The sequence below is a fragment of the Saccostrea cucullata genome, unplaced genomic scaffold, assembly GCF_032062105.1.
Source record: "Saccostrea cucullata isolate Sc308-1 unplaced genomic scaffold, CSIRO_AGI_Scuc_v1 ctg357, whole genome shotgun sequence".
NCBI classification, from domain to species: domain Eukaryota; kingdom Metazoa; phylum Mollusca; class Bivalvia; order Ostreida; family Ostreidae; genus Saccostrea; species Saccostrea cuccullata.
Genome location: NW_026923836.1, coordinates 158,212 through 180,216, shown reverse-complemented (window position 1 = coordinate 180,216; position 22,005 = coordinate 158,212). Strand labels below are relative to the sequence as shown.

The window sequence follows — 22,005 nt, the reverse complement described above, 5'->3', positions numbered from 1 at the left end:
ATATTACAAATCACTTTTTTTTGTACAATAAATATCATATTGAATATTTCTGTCTTTCTTTTATGTCATATATTTTTTGAGTTGGCTCGCGTAGCGAGCTACTCCCTGTCTTGACATAGCCGTTTCAGAGCTGTAAAATTTATCACGCATTCATCAAGGTGATCCATACGCCAAATATAGTTCTAGCAAAAAATGCTTTGATTTGAGTGATTGTATAAACTTGTATAAAATAATAAAATTTATAAAAGGTAAAAACTGTGTAAAATTTCCTACTGTAACATTATTTATGCCTTCAAAGAAATTTTTGATTAAATATCTGTATGATGTACAATTACTGCGTATGAATATATGTTCAAGCATGTTAGGCATATCTAATCTTTCCATCTGAAGTTTATTTATAATTGACCTAGAATACTCCCTAACACAAACACCTGCTGCTCTCATTAGCTGCAGCTAGTTGTTGTTGAAAATCTATTTTTAGAATCAAGATTTGCTGTGGGAATCTTTAACCCAATTATTCCATAACACTGACCACTTCAGCTAATGTGCTGAAATTCATTATAGAATCCAGTCAAAATAATACGGAAGCCCATTAGTGCCAACCTGTATATATAAAGGAAAAGCAATATACACTTTATTTATGAACCGAACATGGATCAGACATATAATATTCAATCTCTTAAGATGCAAAATAAACTGAATATACTAAGGTATGGTGGCCAGATGTGAAAAAGCTCAATTGACTCGAGCGAGTCAACTTGCAGGCCCTTCAGGCCTTTGATTCATTTAAGCAGTTAGGGATGTATCTAGATGCTTTTTTTGACAAAAATAAAAGTGCTTTAAATTCCCTTTCCTTGAATTGTGAAACTGGAAAATTACACACTTCATGTGAAGTATGAAATTCATTCCAATCATGTTTAAAGGCCATATTGCCCTAGGGGTAGAATATTATATGGTATGACCCTGATCAGTTGTTACTATGACTAAAGCTGATGTCACAGAGTTCAGAGAAGTATCTTGTAGATGTAAAATTCTAAAAGACTGAACCTTTTATTTGGGGAGTAGAAAAAAATCATGGCTTCTTGACTTATTTTAGGAGTAGCAAAAAATCATGGTTACTTGACTCTGATGTTCCTTCAGGGCCTTGACATTTTTATGCTTGGACTGTGGAAAAAATTTAGTAATCGACCCAATCATGGTTTAATTTTTATCAGAGGTGTTTTACCTTCATCCAATGATTACATTTCCACTAATTTCAGGCCATAGGAAAATGCATAATATTTTTGGGACAAGATGGCAGTCCTTTACCTTTTACCTGAATTTAAAAATTTGAACTCAAAATCCTTGATTGATGAATGAATTCAACAGTTCTTTAAATAAGTTTTTCTTGATTACATCACCAAAACAAGGTCGGTTTGCAAACACTATTACTGAGTTTGTGAACATTTTATAAATAAAAAAATTGAACATTTGTTGCATGACCCTTGAGCAAACAAACTTGATGCAAGGTAACATTATATGCACTTGACTAAATCTACTCCAACCAGTGGAAAGGACACTTTATTGATCAAGTCTTAATACCATTATCAGCACATGTAGCATTCAGCTTGAAAAATGTTAGTTTCAAATATAAGATTTCCTACAAAATGCATGATTCAAGTCACACAAGGTTCAGGTCCATGTGGGACTTCACTGGTCACACCAACCAAGCACAAAAATATTACCTGTATACTCAGGTAACAATCGAAGCCCATAAGCTTCTATTCTGTACAGAACTTTAAAGCAATCATTGACCGAGTTTATAAATGATTCAACATTTTATCTCCCTGCTTTCTAATGCACTTTAACAAAATATTGTCTCAATGTGCATTGCACCTTCATATGAAATTTATGAAATGCAAAAACAAAAAATCTTTTAAAAATGTTTTTATTCATCAAACATGAAAAAAGGTCGAGTTTTAGAACAGACAACACAGACAACATGTTCGGTGGTACATAAACATATCATCTTCCTGCCTTATTGCATTACTTTATAATGTTAATACTTTTGACTCTCCTAAAATTGTTTTTGTAGGAAAATGCTGTTTTGTATATACATGTATTAGAAAAAAAACAATTAAATACAGTCTGTACATGCGTATGTCTTAATAAAGTCACAAGAAACTTTCATGCATGAAAAGTGATTTATAAAATGATACATGTATATCACATTGGAAATGGACATAACTGTATACTACTTGACACTGAAGATAAAAATTAGGGTAAACACTTGTTTCAAAATAATTTTTTTTGGGGCTCTACAAGGCACTCCACCCAATACTAGAATTTAGTGAAATTAAACATATTGTACATAATAAGCTCTGAAACAGGACTGAAGACAATGAAAAACATATTTTATTTCGAGCTCCCTAAAAATGGGGAGTCTTGAGCTACTAAAGCTGAACACGACATATAAAAGGAAGAAAATCTTTGTCTGCCATGTTTCTCTAGGAAGAAAAATACATGTATAAAAACTGATATAGATAATGTCTACTTCCATGCCGTGTTCAGTTTTATGAATACTCTCTTTGCAGCAAGTAGCTTTATACATAAAAATTTTAAAATGAGAAATTGTATTGAGGTGAAAAACAATACACAAAATATGTACCATTTACAAAATTTGTTCAAACACATTTCATGTTTAATTTGTTAAGTAATGTATTTCATAAAACATACATTTAAATATATTGTACATACACTATAACTATTAGCCTACACATCATTTGCTTGGTAGTACATGTATTACAATGTAACATTTTTTGATAATATTTTTTGTTGTTTTAAAGTCTAGGCATTGTGTTAAGGTTAGATGAGGAACAAACACAATTGACATATTTTTAATACTCAGTAAGTATGAAAATATCATCTACAATCTTGTAAATATCCTATTACTAAGGGACTATTGCAACCAAAAGCATAAAAAAAACCTTTCAAAAAAAGCATTATGCACCAACTTAACCATCATCTATATCCACATTTGATCTTGTTCTTTTATTCATGGTGACTGATGAGTAAAAGACAAGTTCATCCGTGGGTATTAGACGATGCAACTTAACACTTGAAAAATAACACATGTAAAGCTCATACAAATTCTACAGTTCACACTGAAATTTACACACCTACTAAAGTTCATACGGATCATCTGTTAATGTAGCCTTCTCTGCCGGAACTCCAAACATGGTTGTGTCGTCTTTCAACATGCTGTAAATCATCCTACAAGTAGACAGGAAGTGATGTCACTCTTACTACAATGTCACTCACACTCATCACCATGGGAACACCAGAGGTCAGAGGTTAATAGCCCTTAATAAGGGAATATATCATCCTGCAAGAAAATGGTCATCTTTGAAAGTATAGTTTGGACTTGTGTAACTTTTACATGCATATGAAAACTAAATTTATGTGTTGCACAGACATTTTATATTTGTAAGTTTTATGTTCCTTTGATAAACTTATAATTAATAATTTATTATTTTTTTTCTAAAAGAAAAATCTCATCTTGTGTTCTACCAATTTTTCAAGGATAACTTTTTTTCTTGACATTTCTTTCACACCTCTTTGAAATATGAAATGAATCAACTTAAGAAACTAGAATCTCACAAACTTTTAAAATCAAAGCACTGCGTATATGCACGTGAAAAGATGAATAATGAACAACTCTTTTTAATGCTAAATTGAACTTATGCATAAATGAGTAGTAGTGGAATTTCTACCATTCCCCAGACAAATATTAAGATAAAGACAACAGATATCTAGAGACAGATAAATATGCAGAGGTCCCTTTTGTGTCATATATAGTAGCTTTGAGTTAGTAATAAGTTAGTCCTTATACTAAGAAAGATATATTTAATATACTGTCTGATATTTCCATCAGTGTTTTATAACATAAGATACAAAGGAAAGGTGCTACACAAAAGGGAGGGTGCTCTCACATGCACTGCACACACCTAGAGTGAGAAACTACTTACCAGTACAAGAAAATGAAGAAAAAGATTAGATGGACAGCCATTTTGATCATATTGTCTCTCATGTAGGCTTTGAGTTGATGTCTGTTATGGATTTCTGCTGGGTCGTATATCCCAATGTTTCCTGAGGGCTTCATTACATATCTGCAAACATAGATGTAGAGGATATGTAACTTGGCATGGCACTTAATTAAAAACTGACTCCCTATTTTGTTGAAAAATTATATGCTTACAAAAGCTCGCTAGATACATGTACATCTTTATCTTTATAAGAAAAAAAATGATGATATAAATAGATACAGATAATCCATGCTGTACAAACTGTTTTATAGATATCCATGCTGTACACACCGACTTACATATAAGTTGTCCAAGCTGTACATACTAATTCAATACATATAGATTATCCAAGCTGTACAAACTGACTTATAGATTGTCCATGCCTACAAACTGACTTAGACACAGATTATCCATGCTGTCCAAAATGACTTACTTTTAGGTTATCCATGGTGTACCTAGTCATACTGACTTATAGATTATCCATAGTGTACAAACTGACTTAAAAATTATCCATGGTGTACAAACTGACTTGTAGATTATCCGTGGTGTACAAACTGACTTAGATGCAGATTATCCAAGCTGTACCAACTGACTTAGATACAGATTAACCATGCTGTAGCAGCCGTACAAACTGACTTATAGATTATTTGAATTGTGTACAAATTGACTTACATATAGATTATCCGTGCTGTACAAATTGACTTACATATAGATTATCCATGCTGTACAAATTGACTTACATATAGATTATCCATGCTGTACAAATTGACTTACATATAGATTACCCATGCTGTACAAATTGACTTACATATAGATTATCCATGCTGTACATTAGACTTACATATAGATTATCCACGCTGTACATTAGACTTACATATAGATTATCCATGCTGTACAAGGTGTATACAGGAGGAACAGGATCCAGTGACCAGTTATTAAGAACAGAACATTTAGAACAGCCTGGGCTATAATCTCTGGTAATACAAACTGAAAATGAAGGTACAATATTTTAGAATATAACTTTGAAGACAGCAAACGAGAGTGAATGTCAAGTTCTCATTAAAATCAATTGCGGGGTAAAAGAACTATCATATTTTGTGCAAGAGAAATTTTTCAATTCTGCAAGATTATCTTGAAGCTGAAATTAAGTTCTCGTCAATATTTATGTGAATTGTTCTTCAACTCTTATTCCTTTGTGCAAATTTATACAATAAATTTTTTGAGAACAATACAGTTCTCATCATGAAAATAAAGTGAAAAATCTGTGATCAGTATTTGACCAAAAGAAAGGATTACCTTATTGAGTCTTGTACAACATGTAGTTGCATTCAGATAATCACATTCTAAATCTGAAAGTGTTATAACCTGTTTTGAGTTAAGGTTTTATTTGTTTTACAAACTTCAAGTCCTTGTTCTTTGACTGATGTTTAAAATAATGAGGAATATGAGGTTACATCAATGATCTGCATTTATCATGGTTTCGGTAATGTCAAGTGAGAGAGCTGAATACTGTTCAACTATCATGACTATACAAGCAATCAACCACAGATATAAGTACAAATGAATATGAGCTTACCAAAAATATCTTTGGGGAGCAACGGAAAATGACTTAGAGGTAACTTCTTTGATCATAATTGATTTTGAGGAGAGCAAGAGGTTACCAAAGGAAGCATGAGGAGTGCACAGACATTAAAATATTTATAGGGATACATTAATAAGGGCCACAAACACATGCATCAGTAATCAAGGATTTTGATTTCCCCCTGAAAGATGTTAATGTACTTCAGTCAGCCTGTAAAACATCTATAATGGGGGAGGTGAATAATGCAGCTGACCTGACCAGAATTTGGACCCGAGCCCCCTGAATCTCCAGTCAGGTGCTCTACTGACTGAGCTATCTGGCCACTGACATCGAACCTCACTGCATGCCACACATCAAATGAAGTTTGTAATGTGTGGACTCAGAACCCCTATAATACTATATATCCGATTTTGCTAGGATTGTCTCAAGTCCCTGTAAACAAAGCATTCTAAAAAAAATTTTATCAATATACAGTTTGTTTACAGTAATCAATTGTCACAACGATTGATAGCACTGAACAGTGAAGAGCAATAGATGTTTATTGTATACAAGTTTTTTTACAATTATTATAGATAAGCAGAATTTGAGAAAGGCGTGATTTCCATGTCATCATAATCATCATCAGGATCATCAGATCAGGGAGGTAAATTGAACAAATAAATGTAAATTATTTTGATATGTACGAAATCTGAAAGGATACAAAATACACAACTAAAAACAACAAAGCTCCTTCATCAATAACGGCTAGTAAGAAAAGGAGTCCGTCGATCCCCATTTTTCAAGAAAAACCGAAAGCGGCACTTTTCCTTCTACCGAAAGCGGTGTCTGTGCAATTCGTTTACACAATGATTAGTGTGCCACAAAATTCATTTCACATTGAAAATTTTTGTCTTTTATTAATGCACTGTAAATTTATTACAATTTTTCAAACTTTTGCAAATGTTTATTGCATATATTAAATTCATATTATCCCTATGAAATATCATAACTAAAGCATAATATACGAATCAGTATTACACCGCTGAGATTACCGAGTAACTTCCGGTGCGTCGATTTACCCAAAAGGACCCAAAAGGACCCAAAAGAACCCAAAAGGACCCAAAAGGAACCCAAAAGGACCCAAAAGGAACCCAAAAGGACCCAAAAGGACCCAAAAGGAAATTAAGAACGACCCAAAAGGACTTGAAATAAAGAGATTAAATGGATATATAATGAATACTTTCATATTTTATTAAAACTAAAACTAGTTTTTTGAGGGTAAAGTGCGTGTTTGGGTTGAGGTGGGAGGCCCCCACATCCCCCACCCCCACCCATCCCCGATACCATATGCCTAGAACATGTCATTAAATAAACTTATTTCTTTATTTATCAAATATCATATAATATATAAGATATAATAAAACAGAATGAGAAATAGAATAATACAGTGCACTTTGTTAAATTCAGCTAAAAGAAATCAAAGCATATCTGACCAGATTTAATGATTGATGTGTTATAAAAGTCGTATGTTATTTCTTTAAGAAAAGTTGCAACAATATAAATGTATGTTTTTGCCAATTTTTAGGTAAATTTATAATATAATATTCATAATTTAATTCAAATTATTAATTTTCAATGTATTATAATATATTAATTCGAGTCCTTTTGATTTCCTTTTGGGTCCTTTTGGGTTCCTTTTGGGTCCTTTTGGGTTCCTTTTGGGTCCTTTTGGGTTCCTTTTGGGTCCTTTTGGGTCCTTTTGGGTAAATCGACGCACCCAGTAACTTCCCTTTGTAGGAACTCTCCAGTGTTGCCACAAACATTTTTTGTTCAGAAAAAGAAAAAGAAGTGACTTACAGAAAACAGAAATGGATCCCCTTTTCTTAGCTTACAGCTATTACAGGAGAAAGAAGTATGAACAGTGTGCAGAAATATGTACTCAATTACTGGAGAAAAATCCTTACGATCAGGTACAATCAATATTTATCCCAAAATGTGAAGTTGTAATGTCAATGATGATCATGCATTTCATATTTCTCAATATCTGTCAAGTTTTAATTATTTCCACAAACATTTTTTTTTGGACTTGCTATTATACTCTTTGTTAAATAAAAAAGGTGTAAATTACTAATAATATGTTTTACGGTGTGACCGTTGGGGCGAGCGCAGTTTATTTACTATCATAAACCTACACATGTACTGTCTATCATTCAAGAAAAAGAAAGCAAAAAGAATAAAACAAAACAATAAAAAGAAATCATTTCCCAAGCATCGGGATCGAGATTCCAAACTTCTCGGAAGTTTCCGACAAAATCGGAAATACCCGAACCGTTGAAGTAACGAAAGTATGACGTCAGATAAAAAGTTTTGTTGAGGACGCAAACGCTAGTTTTATGGAAAAGAAGTTGCATTAAATCGTTCTTTTCAAGTAAGTCGTTGCTATGTTTTAGCCACCATGTTGCTATGCACCGCAACATGTTTTCCGAGTTTCACGGAAGCAACCGACGTAACTTCGTCAAAATTCGTAAGTTTCCGGTGACGTCATTTGTATCATTTCCGAAGGGCAAGGTGAAGGCCGGTGTTGTGGCAATTGGGGGTATTTTTTTAAATAAGGTAAGGCAAAATCATTTCGTTAAGATTTCGGTAAGAAACAATGTTCTTTTAAATTTTTTTTACTATTTTTGATTTATTCGCGCAAAGGACATTTGGTAGTGCAGGAATTCTGGGAATGTTGCACAGAGAAATTTGGCTGACGTATGTACAGATTTCAATCCGAATTTCCTCTGTTCATACACGTTAGTCTATTGAGCTCGCTGCGCTCGCTATTATCACTTAGATAAAACTCAGGTGTGGTAGAAGGGAGGGATGAATTGTGGAGGTCAATTATGCATGCAATTTATGGAATTTTAAAGGAATCTGTATGTCTGTTAATATGTGAAATCCCACTTATAATTGGTAGATGTTTAGTTTACAGTGACTCACGCTTATAGTGAACACACTTATAATGGTAAGATGCTTAAAGTGAAGTAGGGGTGGGACGATATACCGATACACCGATACATATCGATATTTTCCTCTAAGATACGGGTTACGATACAAGCATTCAAATATCGGTACGAAACGATACACGAACGACCTATCAAAAAATTGAAAATGAAAGTACCAGTCCTTGAAAATGGCGGCCTGTACGAAGCGAAGAGATGGTGTTAATATTGAAAACACACTTTAGAACTAATAAGCCGTTGATTAGAGGTAATACGTTTTCACTTTTAAGCAGCCTCGGAAGATTGGACAAGAAAAGTTCAGTGTGCAAAGCATGCTATACACAGAAAATTATCGTTTCCAGAACATTTGATATTATTAAATGTTAGTCCATTCATACTTTTTTTGTAATCTCAACTTGGCTACAGACTTTCAGCAATTAATAATAATGTAAATGAATTTTTAGTCAGCGTTCTTTGATAAACTACACAACTATTTGTAAACAACTTCAGAAATTTGGTAATATGTACAATTGTCCTGTACTATTGTTTTTGTACAGTTTTAGTCAATGAAGTTGATGAACTTCAACAGACTTGTCGAAATCCGTCGGTCCTGTCGGCAAGGCCGGTAAAAATTTGTCTGGACCGATAACATTTAAGAAAACGTCGGTCCAGATGTCCGTTTGAAAAAAAAATTAGCGTAATGCAAATTTAATAAAGGTCGGGATCGGGATGCGTAGTTCAAGGTCAAAAACACAGAAAAAATGGCCGCGTTACGCAGCATGTTGACGATAGCTAAGTAAATTTGTTATAGCAAAGTCATAAAACTTGTCATTTATGTCTATATTAAAGACTCTCTATCCCAAGATAGGAAACTTGTTAGATTGAAGTCTATTGAAAATAAGAAAGGACATTTTGCTGCTGTTATTCATATGATTTTACCAGCATCAAAATAACGGATACAAGTATCTGGTCTGACAAAAGTTTGACTGGTCCAACAAAACATTCGACTGTGTCAGACCAAATGTCTGACGGTGATTCAAAAATTTCGACAAGTCTGCTTCAAGTGTTAATTTCATAGCACACATGATTTGATATAGAATATTTTTTTGAGTTAATGTCAAGACAAAAAAATTAAATAAAATACTAATTATTATGAATAGTTTTATAATTTATCATGTTGTGTTAATGTCAAGACAAAAATATGAAATAAAATACTATTTTTTAATAGTTTTATGATTTATCATAATATCGAGATACGTATCGTATCGTGCCAATATATCAAGATACGTATTGTATTGCAAGATCTGTGTATCGTCCCACCCCTAAAGTGAAGTGATTCTTCTTCCTTTGGCTTTGAAATATATTCCAAGTTTAGTGGATATAACAAATTACCCATATGGCACAGTGGTTATAGGGCTGCTGTAGACACATGGAGTAAAATAGCCGATCCTTATGTCATGGGGTTGAATCTATGGTGGGATGTTGTGACTGGTCCTTCAGATTAGACTACAGAAACGGAGGTTCTGTGTCGCAGTAGGCATTGACAGAAAAAAAGATCCTTCATTGCTCAATGGCTTTGAGTACTGAGTATAGGTATAACTTTGCAGATTCCAAATGCAAGTGGTGGTGTTTCCATATGAGTAAAAAATTCTAAATAGGACATTAAACAACAAACAAACAAATATATATCTCAAATCAGAGACACTTCATACTCCCAAGAAACATCTGGCTCCAGTTTGCACACAATATATTACATGTATTAAACTATCATTCACCTACATGTCTGAGATTGTCTCATTGGCCATGGTCAGATAGCAGCGACAGCAATTTGCTGCAAAGACGCAATCTAAAACTCAGAGGGTTTGAATTCTACTGTTCAAGTCTTGGTCTAGTGTATTAGTTTGGTTCTCTGGATATGACAGGACTGGTATAGAAACCTTGGATTTTGTCCATGAAAGAAGACACATGGGGTATATGGTAGGAGGTCAGGGATATCCCTTAGTTAGTACAGCCCATTTTATAAGTCCATGGGGTCTTGATGTAAATTCTGCTGGTATTTATTATAACATTTTAAAAATGGGAATATGAGAGTTGTTGCCACCTTAAAGTTTTGATGACTTTAAGATACAGATCCCAATTTTTGTTTTGCTATTTGTGTTTTGTTTAAGTTCTTTTGACTTATGCATATAAATGTCATTATATAGGCTGCCTGGACTTTAAAGACCAGAGCACTGACAGGACAAGTCTATGTGGATGAGGTGGATGTGGATGAGGAAGGGATAGCTGAGATGGTGATGGATGACAACACTATAGCCCAGGTATCCAGACCCGGGACATCACTGAAACAGCCAGGGACAGGACGAGGGGCACCCAGCCAAGGGGTCAGGTGGGGAAAAATTTATAAACAGGGATGTACAGTGAATGTTGTTAAAACCAAACATGCTTCACTTCAAGAATATTTTTGGTTTTTGCAATGTACTAAAATAGAATTTAAGCGCCCATTTTAAGCCTCATGGTCAAGGGGTACAGTGTTTACTCTTTACATTACAGGGCACCGATTAAGCTTTGCATATAATTTGTGTATTTGAATGTATGGAATAAATACAATGAATAGATATGCAAGAAGACTTAGTTAATTTTGTGTGAATCAAAGGGGCTCCTTAACATACCTTGTCTTCAAGACATTCACAAAACTCTTAGCAGTTTTGATATGGCTTTAAATTTCTGTAGCAGTATAAAGATCCAGTATGTTTCAATTCACAATTTTAATGTGAAATATTCTATTCATAAGTCAACATTATTATTAGGCCTATGTCACAGTCTGGGCGTCCACTGTCAGGCTTTGTGAGGCCCAGCACACAAGGAGGCAGACCGGGCACCATGGAGAAGGCTATCATGACCCCCAGAACAGCCCACACTGCCCGCCCGGTCACCAGTGCTTCAGGTCGCTATGTCAGGCTGGGAACTGTAAGTTGTAGTTATTATATACATGTATAATCTGTTGATTATTTCTTCACTTTCAACATTATCAATTCTGTGTTTTCCTTGAAAACCTTTTGATGAAAATGGTTTGATAAAAGCAGTTAAAAATGTAGGTAATATATGTAGATAGTTAAGTTTTTACCATGCACTTTGTTTTTAAAAAGTCTTGAATTTCTTTTCAAGGCATCTATGCTTTCAACACCAGATGGACCTTTTATTAACCTGGCCAGACTTAATTTTACAAAGTACTCAGCAAGACCTAATTTAGCCAAAGCTCTGTTTGAATACATATTCCACCATGAAAATGATGTTCGAAATGTAAGTATGTCTACAGTAGTTTAGTTATATTTAATGTATACTGTGAAATTTTCACTGTAGAAATATAAATGTATAAAAAAAATTCAACATGAAATTAGATTTAGTACATGTATGAAAATTATACAGAGAAAATATGACTCAGACAACTTCAATATAAATAGGATCTACTGCATTACAAGTTATTTTAAATGCAAGCTTTTCATAATCTTTACATTTTTAGAGTTTACTTTGATAAAAAAGGCAAAAGGAAATGACTTATTTCTTTCACTTTTACTATACCTCTCCATCTTCATGTATATGTAATCTTCACATTTATTTATAGGCCCTAGAACTTGCAGCATTAGCTACTGAAGCTTGTCAGTTCAAAGATTGGTGGTGGAAAGTCCAGCTGGCCAAGTGTTATTACAGGTATATGGAAAAGAGAACGCTTCTTCTTAGTTTCAGCGCAAGAATGCTTTCATGTTTGTAGAAAGATCTAATCTTGTTTTAAACTCAGTAGTCTATCCAAGATATCCTTTTTTGTCTCTTTTTGATAAAGTCGCCCTGAGCTTATGCAATATCATCTTGCATGGATGTCTCACTGCCTTGCTTAAGATGCTGGAAGTGGTGTGAATTTTCAGTAAAAGTTGACATTTGTCAGACAATGCAATTATTTTAGCACGAAACTTGTCTAAATGTATATTTCAGAACACCATAACAATAATTTTGTATTATCAGGCTAGGAATGTACAGGGATGCTGAGAAGCAGTTGAAGTCAGCCCTGAAGCAGCAGGATCATGTAGACACGTACCTGTATTTATGTAAGGTGTATTGTCGACTTGATCAACCCCTGACAGCCATAGAAGTCTTCAAACAGGGACTAGAGAAGTTCCAAGGGGAGACCACTCTAATGACAGGGATTGCCAGAATTTATGAGGTAGATTTGCTTAATTAATTATATATGTAAGTTTGATCTTAAAGTACATTTATATACATGTACTGTATTTTGAGAGGTTAAATCTATATGATCGATACAAAATTTGTTGACCTACATTTGTTACTTGTAGAATAATTTCAAAAGAATGAATTTATATTCCTTGTTTAAAAAAATCTACCAAAGAGTATGATTAACTTGCTTTTAGATAGTTTATATAGCCATTACAAATGTACAATATACTGTGCATACCATGTCATCTTTCAGTTTAATATTCTATGCATATATTACCTTATGACAAAAAACTTGCAATTTTGTTTTATAATTTTAGGGGATGAATGATATGGACAATGCAGTAAAGTTTTATAAAGATGTACTTAATTATGACAGTATGTATGTGGAGGCCATAGCCTGTATAGCTACAAACCACTTCTACACAGACCAGCCCGAGGTGGCACTCAAATTTTACAGGTGTGTTTTATTTTACCGTACTCAATTGAAAGGGATTGAAGTTTGAGTTTTATTTCTGCACACTTTATTGATAATGTAGACAGTTGTAAAAAAAAAAGATCAAGTTATGTCATATTTCAAAGGTTCAAATGTTCCAAAAACTACATAAATATCAAGAAAGAGCAGATAACTCTGTTGTTCTTATGTATGGCAAACAGCAGTGCCTGTTGTAAAATATACTAGTGTTGAATTATCTCTGATCAAGAACTTCTTTTACAAGACATTGTTGAAACTGTAGTGCAATATTTGAACCTAGCTGAAAATTTTGCAAAGGAATTAGAGTCAATAATCATATGTACATGTAAACTCTGATTTGGTATTCTATATTTATTCAAGAGATCCTTGACTTTTACTTTGAAATTAACTTTTTTTTTACTTTGAAAAATTATTTGATTACTGAGGATTAATTTTTATCTCATTGTTCAAATGAACAAGAAAGATATTTACATTTGTAGATAACACAAAGGCATACAAATTATAGACATCTCATTACATTCTTTAGTGGGAAAAAAATACCCTTGAAATATTAGCCTTCATGTTAAATAAAAATTGTACAGTACAGGTACCGTGTATTTTAAAAACATCTTAGAATTAATATATCAAACCCTCAGCTCTTCACAAATAGAAATCTGAAAGTGATTATCTTACTAGAGAAAGTACACTCTCTATTTTCAAATAGTCACAGTTCAGAAGGTTTTTCCCTTTAAGGAAAATGTCTTACTTGGGTTGCTCTTTACCTTATAGGTATATACATTAATTATCGTTCATGGGTTGTAAATCTTTAAATAGAGCTGCAATGATTTATTTCCCATGGGAGAGGGGAAAAAAAGTTCTCAAGAGAAATGAAACAGATAATGATCTATCATTGAAGAGGGGGGAAACTTTGTCAATGTCAAGAGGGCACAATGATGAGAGTTTAGTTAAAATTTGAAATTTAATCCGGATTTGCTGGTCATCCACAGAGCAAAATAGGCCTGGGTACATATGGGTATCAGTTGAACTGAATAAAAATAAAAAGGACTGATCTTTTAAACTCAGCATGACACAGAAAGAACATTATAAGTTAGTAGGTATTCTTTTAGGTGGGCCAGAGGATGGGCTTAATCTTCCCTATTGTAGGCTGGTGCAAAATGTGTAAGAACTTTGAATGGAGTGTAATACATGTATATATATATGGGATGGGTACCGCCATAAATGTCGTATTGTGACATATCATGATTTTTTCCAAAATATTTCAATATCATTATATTTTTTACAGGCAAGTTTTTTGAAATATTGAACAATTAAATGAATAATTACTGGAATTTATAACTAAATACATGTACCTAAATAACGGTATGTTAGTCTCAGCATCACGTACAATACTTATCACACAATAAAAATTGGTATACCGAATTACCGATAAAATAATACATCCCTAGTATGATATATTCAGACAATGTTGACTCTACACTGCATTCACATGTATTATGTTTAATAGCAAGATCTGTAGTTTATTGCTTTATCAGTTCTTTATTCCTTTTACGGTTTTACCAGAATTTATTTGCTTTGCAAAGCATGATTATAGAAAAGAAAGGGAAACACAATGATTCAGAACAATCAAAATGCATCAATGATTTTATATGTCATATTCTCTAATCCATTAATTGGTCCTATTTTCCACTAAGGTTATCATATGCAACATGTCCTATATTTTTTCCTGGTATAGATCATAGATTTTGCAAATGAGGGAAATGTGAGCTATGAAGTGTCAAATGATTTTGAGATACATGAGCTTCAGATATTGAAAATTTGCAACAATACAGATGACTTTGCATTAAAATATTTAAAGTGTTGATCCGAGGTAGCTAGGCTGTGATATGCAAACCCCTGTATAAGCCAGATGTTACCTTGTAGCCTTTTATGGTCATCCTCTGCCTCTCTTTTTGTTTTGGTTTTGATATGTTTTATATGTTACACTCAATCAATTCTTGTTGATAATTCATGAAATTCTCAATTAAGCATGATACAGCATAAAAGATGTAGCAATCGAAAAAAAAAGTGTTAAAAGTCTTATAAAGTGTAATTGAGAACTTCTATTTTGTGTAAACTAAGATGGTATATTAATTATGCTGTATTTTTATTAATTACTCATATAATCTAATGACCATGATGTTGAAAATTGATGCAACTCCTATAAATATTCTATGATCCTTGTTTAAAATTTTTTATGTAATCTTTTACATTGTGTATTTAATATGACATTATGCTGTACATGTATTTTTATTCATTATAATTTAATGACCATGATGCTAAAATTTTGATACAACTGACATTAATATTTTATGATCCTTGTTTTAATTTTGATATTAATATTTTTTCAAGAAGATGAGAGTTTATAAGGAAGTTGTACATTTTCAGCACTTCCTAGATACCATGAACTGCAATTTTATTTATGCCCTTAAATAAATTCTATTTAGTAGGCAATAAGTGGACTGACTTAATTTGTTACCCAAATTGGTTTATTTAAAAATTGTAAACAATTAATGTACTTTTAAGCATTGCTTGTTCATTTAAATGTGCTAAAAAGTGGTGGAGATGATAAAATACTTAAATTTGCAGGAAATATTTTCACACAAATTTAGTTATATATATATCAAGATGACAACCTTCTTATCTAGATGGCTATAGTGAGGAAAATATTTGTCTCAATGAACATTTTTTTAAACACATTTAATGTTAAATACTTTTTAAAAAAGCATTGTTTGTTGTGTTTAAATTTTAGAAATATTTTGCTCAAAGAAAGAGAAATGCAGCATTATTAAATAAAGTAGGGCATAGGGTACTTCATATTTTGAGAAGCAGCCTACAACAAGAATTATGTTATTTTCTTTTTTTAAGCATACAATTATACTAGGTGTAATGGGTTGTTCATAAATTGCATTACATGTGCTATTCTCTGATTTTGCAAAGGATTAAAGGATCTCAAACTATTTTAGGGGATCTGATTCTTACTATGTGATTGAATAAATACATGTACATATAGTTCATGACTCTGCTGTTTGATTATGCTGACAGTCCTTTATTATTCTTTATGTAGAAATTATAAAGAATACGTAGTCTCTGTTTTTCAGACGCTTGCTGCAGATGGGGGTATATAATGCTGAACTCTTCAATAACCTTGGTTTATGCTGCTTCTATGCTCAGCAGTATGATATGACCTTGACCTGTTTTGAGCGGGCGCTGTCTTTAGCAGAGGAAGTAACTTTATCAGAAGTATGGTACAATATCGGACATGTAGCTTTGGTAGGTGAAAATTCATCTTTAAGGCTTTTGATTAAAAAAAAAGTTCTTTGATTGTAAAATTGTGTATTAAGTATCATTAATAATTCCTGAAATATGCAGTGATGCAAAATGTTGAATTTCAAAGGGATGTCCTTGAAGGAAACGAGAGTCCTGGAGAGTTATTTGATATTAATTCATTTGTATCCTTAAAATATGACCTTCCTTTGAACTTCAAGGTTAACATCAAAATGACTTTCCAAACTTTCCTTCAGTGATTTTTATTGACATTGTCACAATCCACAGGTTTCACTCATTTCTAAACATGCAACTTGCTATGATTGATTTTTGAAAAAAAATTGAGAGGAATCGTTATGATATATCTTTTTATTGTGATGTTAATAGCTGGAGACACATTTTCTAATCTTGCAGTGCAAGCACTTGCTTCGCACCTTATGAACCAGTCATTTGTGCATTAATTCACTGAAATATCATCATGGTTATATGCATATGCAAACAAAGCTTAACAGTTTTGTTCAGTGATTCGATGAATGTAACAAACTATAATGTAAAAAAAATTTCGTTTAAGTACATGTTTACAAAGTAAAGTTCAAAATAAAAGTCAACTCCACACTTTTTCCGTTGTATGAAGAATATAACAGGAAGGGTGTTTTCCTCACTGTTGTTTGTTACGTTTTTTCCTGGCCACCAAAGTGACTGATGAAGCCATCAACAAGTCATTAAGATGTGGGAGAGTTCAATAGGGACAATTTTCACTTGTAGGACATGAAGAATTTATGGTTACTTAATAGCCATACTGAAAGATTCAATAAAATTTGTAACTCAATTAATTTGACACAATGCATGTAATTTGCCGGGTTTTGTTACTTTGCAGACACATTGATTAATCCTGATTTAGTCACTTCTGCGTTTTCTTTCAGGGTATTGGAGACATGACATTAGCCTACCAAGCCTTTAGACTGACCTTAGCCAATAACAATGATCACGCAGAAGCATATAATAACCTGGGTGTCTTAGAACTAAGAAAGGGTCATGTAGAAATGGTAAGGTGGTGGTAGGGACACTGAATTTTGTCTGGGATACAGGTGTAAATTTATACATGTATTTTGTCTGTAAAATATGTCTCTTTAATTGTTTATATGACTATTTTCATGTAGAAGTTACATAGTATATACAGTTGAACTTTGATATCTTGAACATCTTGAATACCATGGATTTAAAAAAAATACTAGGATTTCCAATCAATATGTTTTAATGTATTTTACCCTTAGTATTTCAAACCATTGGATATCTCAAAGAATTTTCTTAGTCTCATCAAGGTGCAATAATGAGGTTTGACTGTAAAGGATTAAAATCTAGCTTTGCACTGCACATCTCATGAAATAGTTCCAAAACTAAGAAATTTTCTCTCATCCTTAAATTTTCCAGATATGATACATGTGTATAAGGTCATATTGGGTGACTACTAACATTATACCAGTTTGATGAAAAGAACGTATCAACCATTTCAAAGCCATAGGGCAGTGAACCAACATATCCCCATATTGTCATAATATAAAGCAGAAATGGCATTATCTCTCATGGCTAATTAAAGAAAATAAAGCAGTTCAACCCTGAATAATTTATCAATTTTACATTACATGTTTAAGTGTGAATAATTTGTCAAATATTTGTGGCCTAGAAATAAGTATAAGTGTAACAGAGCCCTTTGTCTGTCGGAGGTTTGATGTTAAGTTCGCAGAAGTGACAAATAATAGGTCACTACTGATCGCAGCTTACGTACTGTACCATCTTGAATTTTATGTGCATGTTTCATAAAATTCTTTGTCCACTGTTACTAGAGGGCATTTATCCATCCTATTTTGCACCAGCATAGAAATATACAACTAGTTTTAGTTCGTTCTTTTTGTGTTCTTAGATGTACATCTTAGCAGTATATATAAACATTTTGATGGGCACCACACACATTACTTCATTATGCAGGACATATTAAGGTCATCTGCTTCATTTTTCAACACCATTTGATACCTAAATAGGCCAGAATTTCAAAGTCCAGCTGTTACACAATGGAACTGAAAATTGAGCCCCTTTGAAAAAAAATCTAATCATTTGTCGATTATGCTGTTCAGAGCAATGAAAAAAGGATGACACACTTGAATAATGTTTGAACAAGGTCACTGAATTCTTGTGTCTCTGTTTATTTGACACAAATGGTGAAATTTCACAAGATGACAGCCATTACAATAAATGGCCACCTCAATCATATGCCTCATTACACCCTAGGTATAGACCTTTAACTGTAAATCGCTCTTAAATGGCAGCTCGCTTACTTTTATATGTCTGAACTTTTTGCTTGAAAAGATTGTCACTTTAGATGTATTTGTTAGTTCATTTTTTTCTTTCTTTGTAAATGCATACTTTTATGGAAGACTGACCTCCCTTAGACCTTGTTAAACAAAACATAAAAGGGAGAAAAAAAGCTCTTTGTTTGATTAGTATTCATTCATTAGATTGTCACAAAATTTTTATCGATAATTATTCATAATTTTTTATGAATGTAACCAATATATTTATATTAGAATGTCAGTGTAGTGCAATTCTATATTTCATACTCACTCATTCACTAGTGTTCAGGAATAATAAGGGATGTTACTTATACGATAATGAAATGTATGTGTTTTTTTTTTTTTATTACTCTTACACTGTATATTTGAAGAATTATATTTATGGGAAAATGTCATTATATTTTGAATACTTGAATTTTTAACTGAGAATTTAAACATTTATCATTCATATTTCTCTATTTCAGGCTCGAGCGTTTTTCCAGGCCGCCCTCAGTCTGGCCCCTCACATGTATGAACCCCATTATAACTGGGCCGCTCTGGCTGATCAGGTCTGTAGACTTCCTCCTCCTCTTTATCACCATTACCAGGCTCCAACGATAAAGGAAGGAACATCTAGTTCATTTAATAAAACATTTTATCTTCCTTATTTTGATGCATTTAAAGTTGTTTGTTAATTTTTAATATTTTTGTCCATTTATTTTGCAACATGGATGTTTTGCTTTTTGACCAAATATTTTAATTCGTCCACCTGCTTTTACTTATACCTGTAAATATTCTTTCAAAATAAAGTTTTTTTAGTCCATCTTATTAATGACTGTAAACTGTAGGTGCCTTACATAAAACCTTAAATTTTTTCTTCAGCTTCAGCCAACAATATTTGTTTGTTTGAAAGACATGTTTTAAACTTTGAAACCCACAATTTTACATTTTCACTTAATTAAAAGCATGAGTTTGATGTTAATTGATCCAAACATTTGCATCAAATTTTGCATATCATAAAAGAATGAACATTCCAGAGTATCTGTTGTTTGGAGATGATATTGTTCTCTATGGTAGTGCTGTAAATTATTTCAATTTCCCCTAATGTATTTATGCATAAAGCCCCCTCTCCTTTTTAACACATAAAAATAACCACAGTGAAAAAATTCAGATTCTGCTACAGTAAAACTCGTTTAGTACGAACACGGATATTGCGAATTCACGGATATAACGAAGTCATCTTCGATCCCCAGCTATATGAATTTAATGAATTTCTTATACGGTTATAACGAATAACGGATATAGCGAAGTAATTTCACTTGGTCCCAGCGACTTCGTTATAACCGAGTTTTGCTGTATTATTTTTAAGTTTTAAATGGATGACATTTGCCTTTTTTTCACATGCTTGAATTAAAACACACAAGACACAGTAAATACTTCTAAACAACAGTGGAATGTGATTTGCAGATTTAATCTGCTCTTTGGGATGGGAATTAAATCATACCTTAAATAAAATAAATGTTATTTTCTTTCAAATCAAGTTTAAAATCTAAATCTTAATCAATTCAAATTGAATGCATGTTGTCTAAATCTAAATCAAATCAAACCGAATACATGTTATATTCATCTCTTTACAAATCAGCTTTGAGGGGTAGGTACATTTGATTGTTCCATTAAAGGACAAGATAGGTGGAAATAAACAGAGTATTGGTTAATGATGGTGGGCTCTGATTAGATTAATCCTTGATAGGCAGACATTGTGTAAAATATTAATTAAATGGATCAGTGGGTATAAAATGGAATAGCTCAAGAGATAAGCATGGAAAGACATAATGGCGTTTTACAGAATTGATGGAGAGCCTATCAGAGAAATAACATTAATGGCAATAATCTAGAGTTAATGTCTATTATAAGAAAGACGGCTAGTATAAAAGAAGGATAAATTAACCACCGGTACAAGTTAACAGGATCATTATAATTTTCGAGAGGCCAGCATCTGGCTGTAGTTTTCAGAAATCCTAAAAAAAACCTAGAAAACACATTGTCTAAGTTACTAGAGACACTGACTATGAAGGGTTTGGAGGTGGATAAAATAAATGGAATGATTAAAAAATAAGTCTTAGAATTAGGGAGTGAAAGTTTATATAGTTGAGCTTTTACTAGTATTTTTCATAAAAATTCAAAATAGGATTTTAGAGTAGCTAAACTGTTCACTCACTTTTCTCTGTCTGCCTGAACTCTAAACCAGAAATTGCTACATTACATTTACACAAGACTTTGATTAATTTCATTCTAAATGGAGTGATTTAATTTACATGGAATTATTCTCTTCTTTCAGCTTGGAGACCTACAGAGCAGTTACAATGCTGCCAAGAGAGCAGTAGAGGCGTTCCAAAATCATGTGGATTCTAAAGAACTTCTTAAACAGCTTAAACATCACTTCTCTCTTCTCTAGAAGTGTTTTATTTTACTTGAGACTTTGTGGACAATATGGAGACTGACACTGTCCATATATATAAAGTCAAAAAGACAACTTTTTTTCCCTGTGATAATTGTAAAAGTGCATATGAGAATTGTGAATTTTTTTTGTTTTCTTTAAAATGTATTTATGTACATTGTATAAATGATATTTTTCTACAATTGATAAATGAAGAATTGGGAAGTAAAACAAATATGAATGGTTTAAATATGACACTTTACATGTTTTATGGTTTATATTATTAGTACCGCAAACAAAGTTGCTCTTTTTTTTGAGAGAATAATTTCTGTTATCATTCTTGATGGTTTACAGCATTAATTTTTATGTCTATATTCCGTCCATTTTACAAGTATATACAATTAAAGAATATGAATTGATAAATTTTGTGTGTTTATTTTTCTTTAGGGAAGTTTGAATGATGATTAATCCAGTTTTATGAGATTGTAAAGAAAAAGAGAGTAAGAGATGATGATTTGTTAAAACTGATTTTAGAAAAGAAAAAAATCCTTTAAAGTAATCACTTGTAAAAGAAAACGAAAAAAAACCTGCCCAACAATATACTAAATTAAAATTTTTTATTTAGTTTTT

The 22,005-nt window shown here is 32.5% G+C and overlaps 2 protein-coding genes across 3 annotated transcripts; one reads left to right on the top strand and one right to left on the bottom strand.

Annotated features, from left to right (window-relative positions):
• Positions 1-1,911: 1,911 nt before the first annotated feature.
• LOC134265026 (protein cornichon homolog 4-like) lies at positions 1,912-6,465 on the bottom strand. Of its 2 annotated transcripts, none has more exons than XM_062747276.1 (5): positions 6,347-6,465; positions 5,361-5,429; positions 4,939-5,051; positions 4,008-4,148; positions 1,912-3,364 (listed from the first exon to the last, which is right to left on the bottom strand). In XM_062747276.1, the coding sequence occupies exons 1-5, from the start codon at positions 6,419-6,421 to the stop codon at positions 3,334-3,336; spliced, it is 429 nt and encodes a 142-aa protein (XP_062603260.1). In that variant the 5' UTR covers positions 6,422-6,465; the 3' UTR covers positions 1,912-3,333. The 2 variants fall into 2 exon arrangements, with proteins under 2 accessions (XP_062603260.1, XP_062603259.1); XM_062747275.1 differs by having other exon boundaries at positions 1,912-3,252.
• A 963-nt stretch (positions 6,466-7,428) lies between these two features.
• On the top strand, positions 7,429-21,510 carry LOC134265025 (tetratricopeptide repeat protein 8-like). The gene is made up of 11 exons (XM_062747274.1): positions 7,429-7,595; positions 10,814-10,995; positions 11,417-11,576; positions 11,775-11,909; positions 12,232-12,317; positions 12,627-12,825; positions 13,154-13,293; positions 16,446-16,617; positions 17,535-17,657; positions 19,424-19,507; positions 21,277-21,510. The coding sequence occupies exons 1-11, from the start codon at positions 7,494-7,496 to the stop codon at positions 21,391-21,393; spliced, it is 1,500 nt and encodes a 499-aa protein (XP_062603258.1). The 5' UTR covers positions 7,429-7,493; the 3' UTR covers positions 21,394-21,510.
• Positions 21,511-22,005: the final 495 nt, after the last annotated feature.